General features: G+C 36.3%; 1 protein-coding gene and 1 pseudogene across 1 annotated transcript; both read left to right on the top strand.

Annotated features, from left to right (window-relative positions):
- The first annotated feature begins 7109 nt into the window (after nt 1-7109).
- agtr1a (angiotensin II receptor, type 1a) lies at nt 7110-17362 on the top strand. The gene is made up of 2 exons (XM_034028343.3): nt 7110-7443; nt 13869-17362. The coding sequence occupies exon 2, from the start codon at nt 13943-13945 to the stop codon at nt 15020-15022; it is 1080 nt and encodes a 359-aa protein (XP_033884234.3). The 5' UTR covers nt 7110-7443; nt 13869-13942; the 3' UTR covers nt 15023-17362.
- A 1369-nt stretch (nt 17363-18731) lies between these two features.
- LOC117416779 (carboxypeptidase B-like) lies at nt 18732-20741 on the top strand (annotated as a pseudogene).
- Nucleotides 20742-22374: the final 1633 nt, after the last annotated feature.

Below are 22374 nucleotides of genomic sequence, written 5' to 3'. Positions count from 1 at the left end.
TCAGTTACAGTACATTGTACAAAACCAGATGAACAATTCCTAGAACAATAAACAAACCATTTTCTACTGTACCCACAATTTATTTATTAATAGTTTCTACTGTTATTGTTTGCTTTAGCCTTTCCTTCAATACAGCATCCACAATGTCAATCAAAAAGCACAGAGGTAAACTGATTTTATTTGATTTGCCAAGCAAGTAACATTCAGACAGTTTAATGCTCCAATTACTAAATGCTTTGCTGAAATATATTAAATAAATACAGAAGTCTGTCCTGAAGTTCTGTTGTTATCTAGTGTTTAATTGTATAAAGAGGTACCTCTGGCATTGTCTATTAGATTTCAACAATGTGGTAGGGTCAGCACAGGGCTCATTTATCTTTTATCCAATCCTTATTTTATCTGCAAGACACCTAACCTTTTTAAATGCTCTGTGTTTGGCTTTATTTGCAGAGCCTTTGCTTAGTTTGTACTTTTCCTGAGCACAAATGATTTGATTATACGCGTGTGAATTAATCAGCAATCACAAGGCTGCTGATAGAGAAGGGACGCACCATCGAATCCTTTAGGCACTTAATATGCCATTAGAACTTAGAGGTTGTTTTCTATGCAGAACAATGCCATTCTATGCCATTCGGAAAAACATGATTTCAATTAACTCAAGACCATGCCCCGCTTGATTAATGAAGATCAACTGGTTGCTATCGGCATGATTGAAGGTGTTGTGTCTGTGAGAGAAGTTGCCCGGAGAATGAGATGTTCTGCTTCAACAATCAGCAGACTACTAGTCCAGAGAAACCAGGAAACTGGCTCTGTGAGGTACAGGCCACATCCTTGAAGGCAGAGGGTCGCCAAACCGGCCCAGGACCGTCACATCTGACTGATCCATCTGCGTAATCGTTTTCAGACTGCAGTGGCTACAGCACGAGAAATTCCAGGAAGAAATAACCCGCGCATCAGCAGAATGATGGTAGCTTGCCGTCTGCATGAAAATGATTTGCATGCTCGGAGGCCGTTCAGGGGTAACATGTTGAGAGACGAAATCGCCATCTTCTGTGGGACAGAGAACATCTGAGGTGGCAGCAGAGAGAGTGGTGGAATGAGTTTTTCACAGATGAATGCTGTTTTCCTATTGACAAACCTGACGGAAGACAACGTGTGTGGAGACGTCGCGGTGAGCATTATGCTGACTGATGCGTTGTTCAAGCCAATCAGTGGAGCGGTGGAAGTGTGATGATGTGGGGATGAATCTCCTTTAACACAAGAATGCTTTTGGTGCAGATTGCGGGCAACCTTACTGCTCAGCGATAGATTGACAAACTCCTTGAGGCAACAGTTTCCGTTCCTGAATGCCAATCCGGAAGTGTCGATTTTCCAGCAGGACAATGCAAGACTACACAGTGCTAGGATTACAGTTGCACGACTTCAAGAAAACAATATCGAGGTCTTGCCGTGGCTAGCTTTGTCTCCTGACCAATAGAGTCCAATAGAATATTTGTGGGACCAAATCACTCGTGCCATCCATAGGAGACAACCTTCGCCAGCCAACCTTCGCCAGCTGGCTGCAGCTGCACAGGAAACATCCCACAGCAGTCTATCCAAAGGCTGATCAGGTCTATGCATCAACACTGCCAGGATTGTGTTAATGCTTAGGGAGGTCATACCCGATACTAACTTTGTAATGTTTTCATTTTGACAATATGGTACATTTCATACAGAAAAATTATCATGATTCTTTGATCTGTATTTTTGTTCACATTTTCTGTGATTTTGTTTGATACCTATGTTTAAAATATTTGATTAAATTCATTAGACCTGAGTGTTGCGTTTCTTTTGTGCATCAGTATATGTGTTGCGCAGGCTGTCGTGCACAATGCTTCACCTCAGGACTTAAGAGCACAGCACAAGGCTGTGCCTTCATTGCATTAAAGGTTACCATAACAGTTTATGTGAGACTGCCTCCTAGAGAAAGTTCAATTTGATTTTACAGATAACACGCGCCACTGGTGCAGAAGATATAGACCTTGAATTTGAGTTAGGTTCTTGAATAATGTGGGAATTTAAAAGAGATCTACTGTCTGTGAAATGAAATAATGTTTTTTGCTCTCAGATAAATGGGATTATACATTTTATTATTGAATGTTTTGAGCTATAAATTTCATCAATGAATGAATGTTTTTTTTTACTACAGAAATCTAAGAAATGTAAAGTAACATATTCTGAACTGGAAAAGGAGGGACAGATACACATTGTATTGTTTTTATTGAATGCTCAAAAACATGCTTGTACAAATTGAAGGGCATACGTATACAATAACATGTTATGATCATGTTTAAGAAACAGGTTTAAACTATTAGTATTTCAACTAGATATCACTAATAGTGGTATAGTGTTATCTTTTGATTCTAAACTACTGTACAATTAGAGTTATATTTTCAATATAAACCATACTGCAACCACTGGGGTGTGCATGGGAAAAATAAACACAAGGAAACTTCCCTGTAAACCTTAAGATATATTCAGTGTTTTTGTATTCATTTGTATGTTCTTTTTTTAGGTCTGTGAGCTCTGGTCTAAATGTAACTTGTGGTTTTCCATGTGACTTTTTAAAGACTGTGAACCAAGACTCACATCGGAGAATTGTTATATTATTTATATACTTTGCCCCTTTCTTGACAACAGAAAATAATGTTACAAAAGAAAATAATGTTACAAACTTTTTTTTCACAGCCCATGTAATCCTGTGGAATATGAAGATGGGAAGACAGTATGGTCTAATGGCCTTTTTTATATCAGAGCAAACAATGCCTTAAATTTTGACTAGGTAAACTTAAACTGATTGAGATTTATAATTCAGTGTTGACTTCAAAGCTGTTTAATAATTTTGTTGAATAATGTTTCCTAACAACAATACCAAAAAGACAATTACCAAATAAAGAGGACAGAGCAGGATAAAACACAATCCTGCGATGGTATTATTATTAAAATACTATTCAGTGGTTATGAATCATTTGGCAGGTAGTTTTTCTTCTATTGAAGACACTGTCTTGAATATTGCGGTTTTATGATTATCTTAAAGATAATAGCTGCCACAGGCTTCAGAATAACAATATGTAAGCAATAATACCTGACACAGAAGAAACTACTAGGAATTAAGGATCGCTAGTTTGCAATGAGCCCAGAACAGAATAGTCTTTCTCTGTGGGTAATACCCATATGGAGGGTATTACTATTAGGGCAGCAGTGTGGAGTAGTGGTTAGGGCTCTGGACTCTGGACCGGAGGGTCGTGGGTTCAGTCTCAAGTGGGGACACTGCTGCTGTACCCTTGAGCAAGGTACTTTACCTAGATTGCTCCAGTAAAAAAAAAAACCCCAACTGCATAAATGGGTAATTGTATGTAAAAATAATGTGTAAAAAATAAAGTAATTGTATGTAAAAATAATGTGATATCTTGTAACAATTGTAAGTCGCCCTGGATAAGGGCGTCTGCTAACAAATAAATAATAACAATACTATTATTATATGTCAGTAGAGCTATGGAATGTGAATTTTAATAATATTGTACTCACCTATATAAGGTAAATATACTCACTTATATAAGTGCTAACCATATCCAAGTGTAAATAAACTTGTATTGTGAATAAATAATGTATTTACGCAGGTATTTGGACATACAGTAGTTAAATGTGTCCCATAATTGAACCCATTCAGTCCTCTACCTCAGCTATTGCAAACACATGGCTTAAAAGGCCATTTGTACAGTTCTTACCACAGGAAACAGCAACCTATTAGGATAATTTCGCCTGGACCAGTTTCAATATCTCAGTGTACATGAGAACTGAGGAGAAAGTAGCTGTGTCATTTAGCAGTACTGACATATATATATATATATATATATATATATATATATATATATATATATATATATATATATATATGGGCTTATGCTAAGGCAAACAAACCATCTCCAAAAGATGTCAGGAATAGTTGATTATTAAAAAGGCTGTTGTTGTGAATTTATGATTGACTTATTTCAGGATTCCAGACATAAATAACAAGTACCACCTGGAGTGGCCCTATCTAATAAAGAGTTCAGAGTCTGTTGAATGTGGACGATCATATCATTAGCTAGACACCTGATAATGGTAGTGGATGGAAGGGGGGCTATGCTGGGATGCCAGAATCACTGTCGAGCCCTCTTAAGGTGATGTGGGCTAGTCGACGAAACACCAAGGATGAAAGGTGCCCACTTGAAGACCCCAGAGAAGTACCCTACTCAGCTCAGTCCAGACGGTTATCATGCTATTGCGCTAGGGAGGCCGCACTATGGTTGATCCCTAGAGCCAGCATTGCAGCCGTTGTGTGTGCTGATGCACCAGGGAGGCAAAATAGGCTGATCCCTGGAGCCGGCATTACACTTCAGCCATCAACACCAGGCAGAAGGATATCTACATCATCAGATGGAAGGATATGCCGACGGATGACATTAGTTTACAGTAAAATAAGCTATGTCTTAGTTGGTGCTTATCTTGACGAGAGCTGAGTCCAATATCAGCATGAAGTTTTAACACCTACTCTCATCTAATGTAAATCATGCAACAAAACAACTGGGACAAAGTATCAATCAAATCAAACACCATTAGGATTTCCATGTTGCTTTAATTTGATTCAGTAAATGCAGTCAGAAATGTTTCCCAACAACAGAGCACAGTGTGTAAGGCTATGGAAAGTATGTGATGAAGAGTCATATAAAAATAGATGTCACTTGACTGGATATAATTAATTGTACCACTACCATTTTACAGATTAAGAACTACAACAGATACAATGCAGTGCCATACCTTCTGACCAGAGTGCCGTGCACTGTAACGTGTTTTAAGTAATTTCTCTGGTAACACTTTACATTAAGTGTCTCTAACTAATGTGTAGTTACATAGTAGTTAGTTAGTAAATACGTGTGTACTTACACATAGTTGCAATGTAATTATGCATAGCTATAATGTTGTTACGCATAGTTACAGTGTTATTGTGCATAGTTACAATGTACTTCATGTGTAAGAACAAAACTGTAGCAGAAAAAGGTGGAAAAATATGTACCCATTAAGTACATTGTAATTAATCATAATAACATTATAGGTATGTAACAACTATGTAAATACACAGTAATTAGGTACACTTAATGTAAAGTGTTGCCATTTCTCTTTTATTAAATTACCTAAAATCTATTTCAGAGCAGTTCAAAAAAGACACCCATCAGCCAGACTGACACTGTTAGAGAGGAGTGATGTCCACACACATTTCTGATAGTCGCCTTGCGAAGGCAAAGTGGTGGCAGAGATAAAACAGCTCTTATCATGCCTTATCTTCACACAAACACTGGAAATCACTTTGCAGCCAGCTACAAAACTTTGAGCAAACAGCGTAACGAAAGCTATCAGCTGCCATGCTTGTTATCCAGAGAGAAACATCGTTTCTTTTATATATAAAAAAAGATAATCCCACTTAAACTTTTTTTTATCTTCCATTATGGAGTCAGCCATTCAATTAATTTAGCTGAATTCCGCTACAATTGACCCCAAACCTCAACAAAACTCTTAACTTAGTTTTTAGTTAAATTGTGATGTTTGAAGTTCTGTTACTGGGTTATTTTGATTTTACTTTAAGCTAATGCCTGGGAGAGACAGTTCATATTGCAAATCCAGTGTCCTCTTTCTACGCCATACAAGGCCGCCTGTCAATTTTCTATCCAGGTCATTCTCATGTGAGTGATAAAAGATATTATTACACGTAGTACTGAGCCATGTGTATATTTATACTGCATGTGAAGAACAAACTCAAAGATTTTGATTCAAATAAACAATGCTTACATAGCATGTGTGGGTTGTAAACTTTGCTTATGATGAACATTGCAAATAAAAAAATATATATGTTTTAGAGATGAAACATGAATTAAGTCAGGGTATTAATGAAGCATGTATTTTCAGACTATATGTTACTTCTTTATATTATGTTTTTTAAACTAAATATTTCACTTATTATTTCACAGTACAACTAAGTACAACTAAGTAAAACACATTCAGCTGCACACAATTTGTATGGATTTGTACATGTGTGTATATTGTTTTATCTATTGTGCTGAAATAAACCTGTTTTATTTAAGGAGTACTAAGATTTAACAGAAAACCATGAGGGAGGAATCTAATAGGAGATTGCATTGGTTTAAATATTAGCCCACTGGAGGTTACAGTACATAATATGCTTCCCAGTGCAACGTTTATAAAGGTTGTGACCTAATAATAAGGATGTGATTAAAGTTGGGGGAATGAAACCTTATAAAGCCTGCTAAATTTGCAATGTTAATTAATGATATGCAAATATTTAATTAAGCTCTAGATAAAACATTGCATCCTGGTACTGTTGCTTCAGGTCACATAGTCAGCAGCTGCACAATTGAAGATTTTTTGAACTACAAGGGTTTAGATAACAGAAGGAGGCTGTAACCTTAAATCTACAGTGCTGTATTTCAGATATCTGCATAACCCACTCAGCATAAGGAAAACAAAGAACCTAAATATTTTCAACACCACTAAAAGGATTAGCTTTGATAATGCTGCTAGAGCTAATAGAGGCAAGAAAATTGTTTTTAAAATCTTGCTCAGCACACGTATAACTCTGAAAGAAATGGCCACTTGCTAATCCAGTTAACCCAGAAAGAAATGATTTAGACTATGACAGCAATACATGTTAACTCCCTGCGGAGACCCGTGCATTTAGTTTAATTGTTTTGCGATTTCTTTTTGCTAATGAGTGCAATTTTTATCAATAGGTTTTTTTGCTGCAATGTATTGGCTAAATATTTATAGCAATGGGAATACAAAACCATTGTGAGAATGAAAGAAAACTGTATTTACTTATCGCTATAATAACATCAATCCCCCCGTCCCCAGTTGGCCTGAGGCAAGTTTGGTTTTCCCCGAACACATGGTAAGAATTAAGTAGCCTACACCCCTGGCAAGATGGTTATTAACTTATCCACGAAACTCAGTTCTTTTCCATTCACTCCAAAACCACTTTTCGATGGTGCAACCCAGTCCCATAAATAACCCTGCTCAGATTCCTGATCACTGGAGGGCTATTTAGACATAGCAAACAAAGCTTTAATATTTGGGAACAAGTTGTTTCTGACGAAGACAGCTACAGAAGTGGATTGTGGTTGGTTGGTTGTGACAGCTCAGTAGGGCTCCCGAGAAAGAGTGAAAGAGCGTAATACTGTGAGAAAACACTGTGGGGGCTGAACTAGCAACTGGTGTACATAAAAACAAGCAGAGTCTGTGAGAGGTATCAGTACATGAGTTACTACTCTTGCAGAGAACATTGACTTTCCACAGAATTGTCGTCAATACGATCGAGACCAAAAAGTTAACTGCACATTGCCATTGCTCAAGGTAAGGCAAGATGCTCATATGTTCGAATTTCAATTGCATTTTGTTTTTAAATGTTTACATTGCTTTTCTTTTTGCAGAGAAACAAAATTTCAGAAATATGTAATACTCATATTGATTGGTGAATAAAGCTAAATTATAAAATGAATGAATAATGAAAAGCTATTTTGTTGACTTAATATGAGAAACTATGAAAAATGTATATACTGTATGTGGGATATCTGATGTATTAATATTTTACCTTTAAAATATATCCACTTTTGATATACAGTATTTTAAATGCATTAATGTAAATGTGTAACATATATATATATATATATATATATATATATATATATATATATATATATATATTCCAGCATATGCTTTTGAATTACTGACACAAATGAAGTGTTATCAAACATTTTATAAAGTGTTTACTCCAGTCTTTAATTCAGTGGTGTAACTTTGGTTTCAAAAGTGGGGGGCGCCAGTTTCTGAGGCTGGGGCACGCATGAAGATCATTCTATCTGAAATAATAAAATACAAGTATCATACTGGGGGTTCAATATTTAGGATCAGTTTAATTTACACATCGTGAATCCTTTTGCTGTTGAGACGCAGTAAATCAGAATCTGAAATGCCACGCTGATAAATTATTAACCAAGCTTATCTCTGTCAATCATATGATGATGCTAATATCTACCAGGACCATCTAAATTGATAGACTGAAGCGCAGCATAGTTTGGTGTCTAAGAGTCAAAGCATTAGCAAATGGATTTGCTAATTGATAATTATCTCCTCAGCCAAAAAACAGGCTGCGATTTCCTTCCTGTGCATGGCTTCAGCTATAATACATTGCATTTTTTTCTTTATATGGGGAAATCAATTTACATCCTTTGGAAAAGCTCCATAGTTCAAGCCTGTTGAACTGTACTCCTTAAAGGACAGTGTCTGCTGGAAGGTCATGTGGGTTGATGACTAGTGCACCCAAAAGCTCTTACAAACAGGAAATGAATAAAAAAGCAGAGAAAGACAGAGCTATAATCTATAGCAAATGTGTATGTGCTGTATACATACTACTTACCTTTGTTAAGTCTGCAGTTGAAGATGTATTTTGTAATGAGTGCAGACATCTGCTGTTCCGATATTAATGAATTACAGAATCATGTCAGAATATCATATAGGGTGCTGTACGGCACAAGCTGATACAGTGATTGAAATAAGACTCCCATTGCATAGCAGTTTGATCCATTCCTGGTTTTACAATGAGCTTAATAAGACACACCTGAGCTTGTTACCTATACACTGTGGCTAATCAAGCTTGTAGTAAAACCTGACATAGGTGATAATGCAATGCAAAAGGAGTCTTATTTCCATCCCTGTGATGTCCACTCCTTGAGAGCTCAGAGCCCACAGGTGGCTTTGCCTTGTATCTGACACAGAACCCTATGCTATATTTCGTTTATGATATGTAGTTAAACAGTAACTCTGATTTCAATGTGATGGAAATTCCGTCTGATACAAAGTACTGCATCTGAAGCAAAGACGTTTCAGATGGCTGTATGACACTAATATCAAGGTGTAATATATATTTCAAATGTTTACAACATAGCATCATTTCACAGACAGTTATAAAACAGTATATTCTGTTACAGCTCAAATGGGAACCTGTTCGTGAAAAAGCTGTTGTGACTTGTGTCGTCAGGCTCCTCTCTAGGGTTCAATGAAGTCCTGGTTCCAGTAATGCTGTATTACTACCTTTTAAATTGTGTCATGCTGGCTGGTGATTGTAATTTATGGCTATTAAAGCAGAGATACACAGGATGTGGCAGATAATAAACATTTCAAAATGCTTTACGCAGTATCAAGGGGTCAGTGACTCATTATCCAGATGCTTTATTTATAAGGCAGATCATTCACAAACTAAAAACTCCAGAACTGTGACGCCAACAATCTGAAATCATCATAGCTGAGGTAATTCAAAACTAGGTTTCATTAAATGAACGTATAAAGGCAAATGTACAAATATACATCTATTATATATACACACACACACACACACACATATATATATATATATATATATATATATATATATATATATATATATATATATATATATATATATATATATATTGTAAAAGCTGTTCCCGAGGTGAGCTGGTGAGATGAGCGGGCAGGCAGTCAGGCTGGGGCCCCCTTTCATCTAGATTGTTCCGATCCCCAGACTGAGGCACCTGGGCTGGGGGATTTCTATACAGCTGTCATTCTGGTACCTTCCAGCAGGGTGAGGTGTCCATTCCTGATTGGTTGGAACAGGCACCGCCTTCCTCCAACTCTCCTATAAAAGGAGCTGAGAGCTTGATCCTGGGGTTGGACTGAGAAATGGAGAACAGAGCTAAAGAGAGAAAGAGCTAAAGAGAGAAAGAGCTAGAGAGAGAAAGCGCTAAAGAGAATAGAAAGCCAACTTGTTAAAGCGATTATTAAGGCTAAAACAAATAAAAAGTTTATATACGTGTGTGTGTGTGTGTGTGTGTGTGTGTGTGTGTGTGTGTGTGTGTGAATCGGTGGTTGGAAATTCTGGCATGTGATTGGTTAATACCTCATCATAGGAGCAAAAATAGATTGAACTATTGCCCTAACAATCCTTACACCATGGGCAATAGTCTTCCTCTGTCGTGTGATTGGTTCACATCACTGTCAGTCCCGCCCCTTTTCAAAGGAATACCTTTCAAACTGGCTAAATGTGAAAAAAACTGCTGAATAGCAATTCTGTGACTTAACAGAAAATGAACTACAAAACATTCTACAAAAGAAAGATGCTCCAAATACTAACATTGTGATTAAAACATCACTGTCACTGTGTTCTGACTTTCTGAAATTCAAACAAATTCAACTCGATGATGTAAACAAATATGACAGCCAATATATAAACTGGATTATGCAGCAGTGAGCAAACCAGACGGAGAGCTGTACGCAAAAACACTTTGATAACTATACGGTATGAACTTCAAAAACATTTTCTGTTATTTCTGTTATTTATTTATTTACTTATGCTGTATCAGCTATATTTAAACAAAATATATGAAGTCATATTTACTATCCAGCCTTGCCTCGCTTATTTTCTTGACTGATTCATATATTAAATATGTACTGCAGACTCAGCCATAGTGGAAAATAAAATGCCCCTCGGGAAGACTATTGTTACCTCCTGTGGCTTCAGGCATTATAGCTCCCTGTTGGTAACAATAGTCTTCCCGCGGGGCAATAATTATCCACTATAGCCCTCCCCTTGATATAAAGCATCAGCATTACATGATATTTACTTGTGTGATCTGTTTGTTTGTTTGTTTGTTTGCTTGTGTATATATATATATATATATATATATATATATATATATATATACACACACACACAGTATATCCTGTACAAGTACACAAAGTTCCATGAGAACTCCAAATGGAGTTTACCTTTCTTTCTTCACAGTTTAAGAAGGGTTTTTGTCTGAGTTATTACAGGTCTGGACTTTACTGCAGCAGTAGTAATACATAATACATTTGTTTTTTAAGCCAGCAGATGGCACTACAGCATATACTGTTTTGCTCAGGACGGAGAAAGATGCAATATTTACTTATTTAGATTAAAACAAAAAAAAAACACTACTGAGATACAACAACTAATTTACAAAAACCATATGTTGGCAACAACAGAGCCATTATGATAAACACAGGAAAGAGTTTATGTATTTAAACACATTATATTAATACTGTAGCGTGCACGGGGGAAGGCAGCAGTAGGGCTGGTAGGTGACGTAATCACACACAGAGACATAAGCCATACGCTCCTTGCAAAGGAGTCAGCTCTTTTTGTACAGAGATATCGGCGCTATGCTTTAGTGTGAGAGATCCCGGGTTCGTGCCCGCCCTCCGTCTGTGTGTAGATTGCCTCGCCCTGTGTGATGCGCCTGTCTACGGGAACCAGGATTGCTACAATACAATAAAGTTGCAGACATGGTAATCAAGTCATTTAAATAGTACAAAAAATGCCTTGTTACTACTTTCGTAAAATATAAAGACTGCTTTCTGTGTATTCAGGGAACAGTACAGGCAATGGAAATGATATCAGATTTACAACTGGTCTTCTATAACAAAGATTCAGATAAAAATAAACAGCATCAAATTATTAACCAAAAGAATTTGCAATCCGGCTCTGTTTTAATCACCATTAAGTAAAGTAAACGCATTTCAATCTTGATAGTGTCATCTGGGTCGTTTATTTATTGCGGACCAGATTTCAGAGGAAACACAGTTGAGTGACATTTCATGATTTGGTTGAGCTTGGTACCATCATATCATTTGCTGCTCTAATCCACACATCTGCAGCAAATACCATTGACAGTTTATGGAGGGAGCTGTTTTTTTTTTTACACAATGCATTAACCGTGGGATCTTCTACATGGTACCATACACACTGAAATCTCTTTACTGTACACATCCGGAGTGAATGCCAGCTATGAAATGAATATGTTCCACTTAATCTGCTGAATGAGTTTTGTGTGTGTGGTAATAATAATATTTGAGGTGATAGCACTTATAGTCATGGCAACAAACCTTTCACAGTGTTATTATTGTAATTAGTTTCTTGTTTTTCTAAACCACCGGTACATTATGTCCTGCTGCAGTACATGTGTTATTCCTGTGCTTTTGTTAAAGCGGGCACAATTACAATAGACAATAAACAGTTAATCCAGATCTTACAATAACTCATGGATAATCAAATCTTTATTGTTTGTTTCATTTTGGAGCTAGTGAAAGGCATTTCAGTATTGACAGCGCTAGAGATTGAGGTCCTCTCTCATTTACACTGAGCAGGGACCTAAATTCAAATCCAGACAACCAGAACATAAGAAAAACAACTATTCATAATTACAATAATAATAATAATAATAATAATAATAATAATAATAATAATAATAATAATAATTGTACACCAGGAATATTCTCAGAAATGGGATTCATTGATAGTTAATGTTTGTTTGTTTGTTGTAGAGATTTCAATTTCTCCTTAAAACTACCCTCACACACACACACACACACACACACAAAATGATTTAGCTTACACTCAGTTGTCAAATATTAAAGAAAAGGCTGCTTAGTTAATGATAATTTAATACCAGATAATTAAATTACTTTGAAAATCTTGTTAGGGATGGTTAATTTCCCATGAGAGCCTAAATCTGTCAAGTATAAAAAAAAAATAGTGACACCTTGTGGTGTAAAGCAGACATTACATATTACACCTTGTCATGGTGGTAATATACACACAGTATAGCAAGTGAATTCAATTAAAAAAATAAGTGAGTTTGCCTCCAGAGTTAGACAGGTCTGGTAATTTAAGACTTTTTTTCAATTAGTATTTAGTAAAAGAAAATAAATTACCCATTCAAGAACGATTTTAATTTTACCAGTAGTTAAGGGTTATCAGGAGTTTTCGCTCATAGGCAAATGCACTTACATTCACAATAATACTGTAATCCTATTCAAATGTAATTAATAGATTTTGCATAATGTTTTCAATAATTCTGAGTGATTCTAGAATCTGTTGCTTTATAGAGAGAGAGAGAGAGCGAGAGAGAGAGAGAGAGAGAGAGAGAATGCAAACGTAAAAAAATCGATTGAAATCGCATTTGATGTTTTTTACCATAGTGTTGCAATTTTAAGTGTATTTTCCTATGTGTGATAAAAGCTTATATTTGTGCATTATTTTTTGTAAATAAATAAACTGGTTAATTTAAGACAAAAACATCGTCTGCTAAACAGTACAGTATGTATGTGGTACAATGGTGTATGTCCTCTTTGTTGAAGTGAAAATTCCCCCACACATTTTATAATAAGCCTTGGGTAGCAGGATACTTGTGTCAAATTGAATATGTAAACCCAGTTAATCTCATTAGAACCATGCATTGTAACAGGTTTCACATTCTCAGACTTCTGTAATGATAGCACAGATACTGAGCAAACTGTTCAGCAGTGCTTTTTATTTAGGTGTTCACTAATCAGACTCTCGGGTTCATCAGTTGCTAATGGGCATGTGATATGGCACCTCTCTCTTTATATTTTCAATATCTTATGCATATATGTATATTAAATAATGACCTACCTTTTAATTAACCTCTGTAACCTTTTTTTGTTATTTAGTATTTTGTATTTCTAATATGCATTTCATTTCTCTTAATTTGGAGACGTCTGATGTTACATCACTGCACAACTAGCTGGAACTGTAGTATACTATTTCTATGACCTTTGTTCTCACTATAATGTATATATAATGTATATATATGGATTGCAAGGATAATGCTAATATATGTTTATTAATGTGGAAAAGCATTGTGATCATTGTGATTGATTACAGAATTTCAGCCCCTTTTTTGTTTGCATCTTTTTAGGCAACAGTCGTTTATTCAAGCAAGGACTTACGTCTGAAGTACAAATCGTCTGGATTTTACAGGCAAACTTAAAGATGGAGAATTCTACATCAGGAACCACGGAAGACCCCAGAGTCTTGTTAAACTGCACTAGCTCTGGAATGCATAATTACATCTTTACTATGATCCCAATTGTTTATAGTTTCATATTTGTTGTTGGTGTTTTGGGGAACAGCATGGTGGTGGCTGTAATTTACTCCTACATGAAATTAAAAACAGTTGCTAATGTCTTCATGCTGAACCTGGCACTGGCTGACCTCACCTTTCTGATCACCTTACCCCTGTGGGCCGCTTACACAGCACTGGGCTATAACTGGCATTTTGGAGGATTCCTATGCAAACTGAGCACCGGTTTGGTAACCTTCAATCTATATGCCACGATATTCCTTCTAACCAGCCTCAGCATTGACCGTTACCTAGCCATAGTCCATCCAGTGAGGTCACGCCCAAGACGTACATTGGTCTATTCCCGCATCACCTGCATCATCATCTGGGTCTTTGCTTTTGTACTGAGTGTGCCTACAATGTGTTTCCGTGATGTCATCTTAATTGCTAACCCTAACATATCTGTGTGTGCTTTTTTATACAAGGATGCCAACTTGAATAGATTTCTGGTTGGGATGGGCTTCGTGAAAAGCATTTTGGGATTTCTCATTCCTTTTGTGATCATTATCACCTGCTACTGTCTGATTGGCAAGACCCTGCTGGGTGCCTACCAGGTCCAAAAAAGCAAGGCCCGAAATGACGAAGTTCTGAAAATGCTCGCAGCAGTAGTGGCTTCCTTTTTCGTTTGCTGGGTTCCGCATCAAATATTTCACTTTATGGACATACTTGTTCAATTGAAAGTAATAAAGACCTGTAAGTTAATCGACATTGTTGATACAGCTTTGCCTTTTACAATCTGCATAGCGTATTTTAACAGCTGTCTGAACCCCATCCTTTACGGGTTTGTGGGAAAACATTTTAGGAAGAAATTATTACAGCTCCTCAAATGCACCTCCCCTTTAAAAGCCCATCCAAGTCTTTCTACCAAAATGAGTTCCCTTTCATATCGGGGATCAGAAAATGTGCACTTAACAGCTAACAAGTCCATTACCTTGTGTGATGTTAGATAAGCACACAAGCAAATGGTACTGCACTAAAAAAAACAATATCATCATATTCTATGCCATTTATAAAAGATGTTTTTTCTTAAAACAGCATAATCTTAAAATAACTTATGTTATTTTGCAATCTATTCAAAATAAATGAAACATCTGCACTCATGATTAGTCTCATCACAGGTGCGTCGGAGACCGCATAACAGAATGAAAAATAGAACCTTCCCGCACACTGTATTTTGCCAAAACTCACTTTTTTTGTTCTTTAAAAAAAAATAGAAGCTAACGTTTCACCCGTAAGACATTAGCTTCTATTTTCTTTTAAAGAATAAAAAAGTGAGATTTGGCAAAATACAGTGTGCAGGAGTTTTCTTTTTTTTCTCTCTCTCTTTTTTTACAATCTATTCATAAAAATCCCTTAAATTGTAGATGACGTTAATCCATCTTAAACCATATCATTCACTGTAGATGGCTGAAATGGTCTAAAACTACTACGACGATCTCAAGTATAGTATTTTGCCTAGTCCATCTTTAGGATTATGATTACGCTATTAAGTCCACACTATCTTAAAACGATAAAGGTCACTCTGACTGTTAGCTAAGCAGCTAAATAAACTTTTATTCGGTTTCACAGGAGATACTTCTAGTATGTTGCTTATGTTAGAGCATACAGCTATGGCCAAAAGCTTTGCATCACCCTATAGAATTAACAAATTTTGCTTCATAAAGTCGAATGAAACCTGCTGAATAATGTTGCATTAACATATTGAATTACATACCGCTTTGTAGTTTTACATATACTTTAGAAAAACTGACACAAATTGAAAGATTTGACATTTCGAAATCCAACGTGAAATACTCTACTACTATTATGGCTTCCGGTAGACTTTCGCAATATCATTTTGTAGTGTCTTTGGTTACATGATGATAATTAAGAAGTTTTGGCCTTAACTGTAATATCTTGCTACAGTATGTAGGGGTGAGGTGAAAAAATGTATCTTGCCCACTAATAAACAGATATCAACCATTTTCTGTGTTTTTTTTTTTTTTTTTTATTCCACTCTCCTCGAATGAGGCTTTACAGTACATACAGTAGATGAGATTTTGAGTTCTCAACTGGTCATCCTTTGCAGACAGACATGGTTTCAAATGACATGTGATTTAAACTCTCTGTGCTTCGTGTAATACTCATAATATTATAGTTTACTAAATAATGATTATTGGTGTATTGTATGTATATAAATATATTGTACTTTTATACATGGTATTCATATAATCTGCTTGCCACTTTATATATAATATATGATTATTATTCTAAATTCCCAAAAAGCAGCTAGGCTTGTTAGCGATGTTGCTAATGTTGAAATAAAGAGGGAAATAGTCACCAGTAATACAATTCAGGGATGCTAAACAACTGCTTTGTCAAAAACAGGCCTTCACTGGGCCACAGAACGCTATTAGGTACCACAGTCCAAACTGGGCTTTTATTGGGGATGGGCTATTATTACAAACATTACGGTATAACTAAACCTGCTTTTATGTAAATGTACTGTATTGGGGGAACATGTGCTTAGAACCAGAATGCTAAAACAAACTTTTAGACTGTATCCTGTTTTGTACATAAATAATATATTGTATGCACAGCACTGTGTTGTACTGTTAATAAAATGTATTTTTAAGGCTGGCTGTAAATTAAATGTGCATAACTATTTGGTTAAACAAAAAAGCTAGATAAGTGTAAGACTTGCAGTCATTAATCCCAGCTGTGTGATTTGAAATGTTAGTGTATGTATATTGTTAGCAGGGTGATACAAAGGAAACCTGACCTGCTGTCCTTACATACAGCATATTGGGATTCAGATACTGGGCTGTAAGTCATCATTACAGTTTAATGCTGGCTGAAAGCATTCTTCACAATCAGTGGAAAACAGACCAATGTAAATGTCCTTTAGATACTTGCAAAATAAAGGGGATTTATCTGCACTTGGGTATATGATAACGCTACTGCACTGCAAAACAAAAACCTTTGTAATGCATATTAAACAGACATGGCAAACCAGGGTAAGCTTGGTAAATGCTTAGTATAACCATGGGGAAAAGCTTGATAAAAGTGGAAAAATACAGTTACCTGACCCCATTGTGTGCACCCAGACATTGTGACGCTATAGATAAATGTTATTTAATGTCAGTGTAGGGTTGCTATCCCAGCAGGTAGAGCCCCACTAGACAGCTATCAGCCAGGACGGTCTGGCTGTGTGCTCTGCTGCCTTTGATGGTATTTTTACTGTAATGAATGTTCTCTCTTTGTTGTGCTTCTGTATTTATTGTGTATGTCAATAAAGTATTACAATATTTATACTTTTAAAAAGTTGTGAACATGTTTATGTGCATGTATAGTTTCACTAGGAATAGTGTCTTAAATAAATATTTCCATATATATATATATATATATATATATATATATATATATATATATATATATATATATATATATATATATATATACATACACACACATAATTTGTTTTATTATTGTATTTATTTATAGAATAAATGCCACTTAAATTTACATAATGCACAGATTAAGTTACAAAGGAGCAACATATATAATGCACAGCACTTTCATTAAGACAATTTAATTTTGCAAAGCTTCAAATATAATGCATACCGGTGTACTGTAGGCTGGGGTCAAAGTGTACTGGGATATTATACAGCATGTAGCTAGAAAAGGAAATCTTGGTGGAAAAGTTTTTATGATTGTAGAAGATGTACATACATGGCAAGAATGTGATAGCAAAGTGATAGTAACATGCCCAAACATATAATGCATATCAGCATCAAAGACTGAGAAAAAGCAATTACCTTTGGCACAGAATAACCTGTTCCATGGAAAATGTAATCTGAGTCGCACTGGAAGACAAAGAGAAAGAATCAGGCAATTCTAACTGTAGAACAACAGGGCATTGGTGTTCTGCACTGCAAATGTGACCATGCAAGACCCCATTACCAGTAGTTTAGTTCATTAAAAGCAAATCTGCACTTTTTTATAAAACTTAAATTTGGGACATTTTCCACACTAATTAATAAAGAGACGTGGAAAAAATGCATTTCCTTTTTCTTTTTTATAATTCATTGCAGGATTTCCTTTATAAACTTTGTGCGCAAGCATCCCTTCAGTTACTCAGGGCCTCAGGTATAAGTAACATGAGCTGCACTTAAATGAATATATCCTTAGCTTAACCACTAAAATTCTGGCATGGAAATGCTGATGCCCTAAATAAACGATGAAAGGGTTGTTTTGTTTGGGGATCGAGGTAGGGTGCCACTTCAGAATTTTAAATCACCAAAGAACAAACAAATGGACATTTTATTTTGATTTGAACTGACTCTAAGTACTTGTCCCAGGTAACAAATTAAAAACACAATGGTTCCAGTTAATCACTGAAGCTGTGTCGTCTTTAACCAAATACAGCTTTTGTTCATTTTAAAACGTAATGTTTGTCTTCCTAAAAATAATTCTGATCCATTTGAATGACCCTGTGTTTTATTTATTAATTGTGATATACTGATGGGAAAAACATACTTCATAAGAACCCAGCAGGTGAGATGTATTAAAGATAATGCCGAGGGTATTTGGTAAATGGCAGACTGAAAGTCTATTGGCTGCTTTGTGAAGACATAAGGAGTATAAAAGCATGTGATACATATGGAAAGCACAGACAACATGAAGGTATTTCTACTCCTGGGCTTTATTGCCACTGCTCTGACTGCTGGACCCTCAGCTTTTGATGGGTAATTAAAACATCCATCCTGATGAAGAGAAATTCAGCTTCTCAAGTATACCTAACCACTTTGGTAGGTCAGCAGAATTCGCCAAGATCAAAGCAAACCTGCTGTCTTTATGGATTGTGATATTCATGCGAGAGAGTGGATCTCCCCAGCATTTTGCCAGTGGTTTGTGAAAGAGGTAAGAGGAAAATGTATCCTCTTAGAAGTTCTACTTTATTTAACCCTGCCTGAAAGATAACAATGCACAGCAAATGCCAGTCAGTCTCTCAATCAATGGCTATAATCTGGGTCTCAAAAACAGCATTACCATACATGTAACAAAGAAAAAAATATATACTGCTATTTTTTATTGACATGGTTGTTTCATAAGCCCAGAAAATTCTTATTGGTAGCCTGAGTTTGGTTTCTTTTAGGCCACAAATACATGTGGAACTGATAACCTTATGACAACCCTTCTTGACAACCTTCTACATTGTTCCAGTTGGACAAGTGTATATATATTTAGACTTTTGTTATACTTGGCCCAATGGATTTTGGCATTCGCCCTTTGGCCCAGAATATAAAACATTTCTTCAGAATGTCGGGAACTGGCTGTTTTAACTGCCTGTTTAAACACGAGTCTTATCCCGAACATTTTTTCATCAGAAAAATTAATTTTCTGATGTTTTCCAACAGGTGGATTGGGTGGCATTTACATCAGAGGTGGGGAAACAAAACTGTATTTAAAAGAGAAACCAGTATGGTAATGACACAATTATTGCTCGGAAAGCAAAAAACAGCTGGAAAGGTGTAAACTGGCCAAAAAATCATTTGCCTGTCAAACGGTTAGATATTCAGGAACTTTTGACTCCTCTTGTCTTCGTCTGAACAGGATCACTTGTAGAGAAAGAATCGCTCCAAGCATGCCAGTAACTCCTGCCTTGGTGTTGATGCAAACCGAAACTTCAATGCTGGATGGTGCAGTAAGTGAAGGAATGACGTGAATGGTGGCTTGCTTCAGATCCAGTCCCATTGTTTTGAGTAATTTAAAATCATGATGTGGGGATTTTATTTCTGTTAATCAAATGAGTAAGATGAGGTTTTTGAGTAATGGTCGATGCACTATTTTTGGAGTATTTTCAGTTTATTGCAAAGTTTAAGAACTAAAGAAAAGTGTGGGACCATTTCAAAGTGTGAGGTGTTTGAAATTCATATTTAACACTGAAAAGGGAGATTTTAAAAACAGACTTTTATAAATACATATATTTATATTTACAGTACAGGGATCCTTCAAGAATCCATGTGACAAAACCTTCCTTGGGTCTGAAGTAGAATCTGAGTTAGAGGTGCAGGCTCTCGCCAACTTCATTCCCACTCATTTTGACATCAAGCTGTACCTTACCATCCATGCCTATTCACATGTGGCGATTGTCTCCTATTCCTACGATTATAAAACCCATCGCAATGAGCTGGTCTGCAACAGTTATAATTTCATTTTGATTTGAAGCGGTCCTTCGCTGCCTTTTTTAAATCTCTATTTTCCTTGCAGAATGAAATCGTGAAAGGTGCGACACGTGTTCTGGCCAGTCTTTATAATACAAAATACAACTATGGCCCCGGAGCTACCCTCATGTGTAAGTTTTGACTTTCAATCTTCCTTTAAACGAGGTTATTTGTAAGCGCTTAACAAATGCTATTGCCGCATTACTCTCCCCCATTTCCAGAGTGTTTGTTAATCAAACCTGTGTCCTGGCGGAATGCTCTCGGTCTTGATACAGATCCTGCTTCTGGAGATTCCAATAACTGGTCCTATGATCATGGGATTAAATAGTCGTTTGCCTTTGAACTCTGGGACGTTGGTCGCTATGGTTGCCTCCTACCAGAGTCTTGGATCTGTCCAACTTGTAAAGAAATTATGCTGACAATCAAATATATTGCTAAATATCGTCTGGATCACCCTTATTGATCAGATTAAGTGATGAAATGAACTTTAAAATCAATTAAACATATTTGTTTATTTTATATAGTATGTTTTATATAGCAGAATAATAAATGTTTCCTTCAAATTAATAGGACAAAATAGTCCTCTGCCTTAAATCTTATGGTATTTATATATTGAACAAAATCTGTGTAATGGTGATTTTTGTTTTTATAAAAAAATAAAAAATAAAAATAAATAAACATCCTACATGTTCTATGTTGAAATCCATCTTTAGAAACAGTAGTGTAATTACAGTAATTAGCCACTGGGTGTTGCTAAACACCAAAGAGAAATACATGTTGGATATTTGGTTTTAATCCCGTCCGCTCCAGCTCATCCAGAACTCTGCTGCCCGCCTGGTGTTCTCTCTGCCTCGCTTCGCCCACGCTACTCCACTACTCCGCTCGCTCCACTGGCTCCCGATCACCGCTCGCATCCAGTTCAAGACTCTTGTACTAGCCTACAGATGCCTTGACCAGTCTGCACCCAGCTACCTCCAGACCCTCATCTCTCCCTACACCCCCACTCGACCTCTCCGCTCCGCCTGCACTAGAAGACTAGCTCTACCACCGCTACGCTCCCCTGCCTCCAAATCCCGCTCCTTCTCCACCCTCGCTCCGCAGTGGTGGAATGACCTTCCTACAGATGTCAGGACTGCCCAGTCCCTGACCACATTCCGGCGCCTCCTTAAGTCTCACCTCTTCAAAGAGCACCTGTAGAACTCCTCTGTTTGTATCCTGGGACACTATCACCCTTCATGTAAATGTGCTTTATTTTGCTCTTATCAGCCCCTATTTTACTGCATTTAATCCTGTACTTCAGAATACTGTAATCTGCCAAGTTTTTAACCTGTAGTACCTTGTATTTAATCACATCCTGATGTAACTATCACTATTTAATCATATCCTGATGTAACTATCACTATTACCTGCTGTATTATTGAATTGTGGTTTGTCAAACTTGTACTTTACTTGAACAAAAGTTATTGTATTTCTTGCTCTTATTGTATTAATTGTATTGTAACGCTTGAAATGTTTTTGCTTACGATTGTAAGTCGCCCTGGATAAGGGCGTCTGCTAAGAAATAAATAATAATAATAATAATAATAATCCAAAAAATCTTGAATTTGTATTCTGAAAATAAATTGCTTTGTAACTCTACCAACGCCTCAACTGGTATTTGTTTCATATTCTCCCTAATCTCTGTATCTTTTTAAATCGATGTTTTGATCGGGATTTTATTTTGAATACATATATAGTGTAGTTAAGGGGTTAGGATGTAGTCCAATACCTGAAAGTATTCCACTTAAAAGCATTCAAGGCTCCAGCACCTTAACAAAATACTGATTGTATAATGAGAATTTCAGTATTGATTTAAATGTATATAGGTAGGATACATTGCCTAGATAATCTGACAATTAGCCTTTAATTCTTCAGATGGTGTGTATGGGTTTGCAGGAAAGAATTGGTAACGTCTAGACTGATTTTGTTTTATTTGATTTTAAAGTCTTAAACAACATGCTGAACTTTTCAGATCCCATATACTATGTAGATTCATTTTGTTTTTCTCCTCCTTGCACACACTACTTGGCGTCAGTGCTGGGTGAGAAATGTCTAAT

This window comes from Acipenser ruthenus, chromosome 12, assembly GCF_902713425.1.
Source record: "Acipenser ruthenus chromosome 12, fAciRut3.2 maternal haplotype, whole genome shotgun sequence".
NCBI lineage: Eukaryota > Metazoa > Chordata > Actinopteri > Acipenseriformes > Acipenseridae > Acipenser > Acipenser ruthenus.
This window is presented reverse-complemented; position numbering and strand designations above follow the sequence as displayed.

What these genes read in the sequence shown, in the direction of transcription:
- agtr1a (XM_034028343.3), top strand. Translation starts at nt 13,943, where the DNA reads ATGGAGAATTCTACATCAGGAACCACGGAAGACCCCAGAGTCTTGTTA.